Here is a 714-nt window from a genome sequence, read left to right on the forward strand (position 1 = left end):
ATAGGAAAAATGATAAAATTTCAAATGTATTAGGAATTAGTAGCGATATTTCGATCCTCATTATAGTGGTGCGAAACGCAGAAAGACTGCAATCGACTGAAACTTATGGATATACTGGTGATGCCGATGCAGAGGCTTACCAGATATTCGCTCCTGCTTAAAGCCGTCTATAAAAACACCGAGAACGAGGATCAACGCATGGGATTGACACACATGGTAAAGTTTACTTTGCTTTTTTCCAATTTCTGGGTTAGCACATGACGGGAAGGGGTGCGAAGCAAAGGGTGGTGCGTTTATGATGAGCTCAGCTTCCCTGTAGATGAAAGCTAAAGTAGATTCCATATAAGTTATGAACTTGGTTTTGGCTTTTGCCTAAAAATTCTTCGTAAATAGAAATTACGAGAGAGAGAGAGAGAGAGAGAGAGAGAGAGAGAGAGAGAATGAAAACGCGCAAAATAAGTAAAGCGCAAGTTTATCAGATTCGTTTCGCGCTCAGATCAAGTCCGTCGACGATTTCGTGGCATCCGTGAATGCGGCGCTAAGAAGGAACGATGAAGCTGCTCAGTTGGTCCAAGCGGCCTCGCGTCTGGAGTACTACGACGTCGTGGATACCAAAGGGCTCGACGAGGAAGTGGAGAAACTGATAAGGATGTACAGCCATCTAGATATTACTACAGTACCGATGCCCGGTTGTCCAAAGGACAGTTCGAGGAC

General features: G+C 44.3%; 1 protein-coding gene across 1 annotated transcript; it reads left to right on the top strand.

The window, feature by feature from the left end:
* Positions 1-66: 66 nt before the first annotated feature.
* On the top strand, positions 67-704 carry LOC105461188 (pleckstrin homology domain-containing family G member 5-like; the record flags this gene model as incomplete). The annotated part of the gene is made up of 2 exons (XM_011707669.1): positions 67-216; positions 497-704. Coding segments are annotated over 2 exons (358 nt in total), but the record flags the coding sequence as incomplete, so codon positions are not given.
* Between the last annotated feature and the right edge of the window lie 10 nt (positions 705-714).

This window comes from Wasmannia auropunctata, unplaced genomic scaffold, assembly GCF_000956235.1.
Source record: "Wasmannia auropunctata unplaced genomic scaffold, wasmannia.A_1.0 LD307532.1, whole genome shotgun sequence".
NCBI lineage: Eukaryota > Metazoa > Arthropoda > Insecta > Hymenoptera > Formicidae > Wasmannia > Wasmannia auropunctata.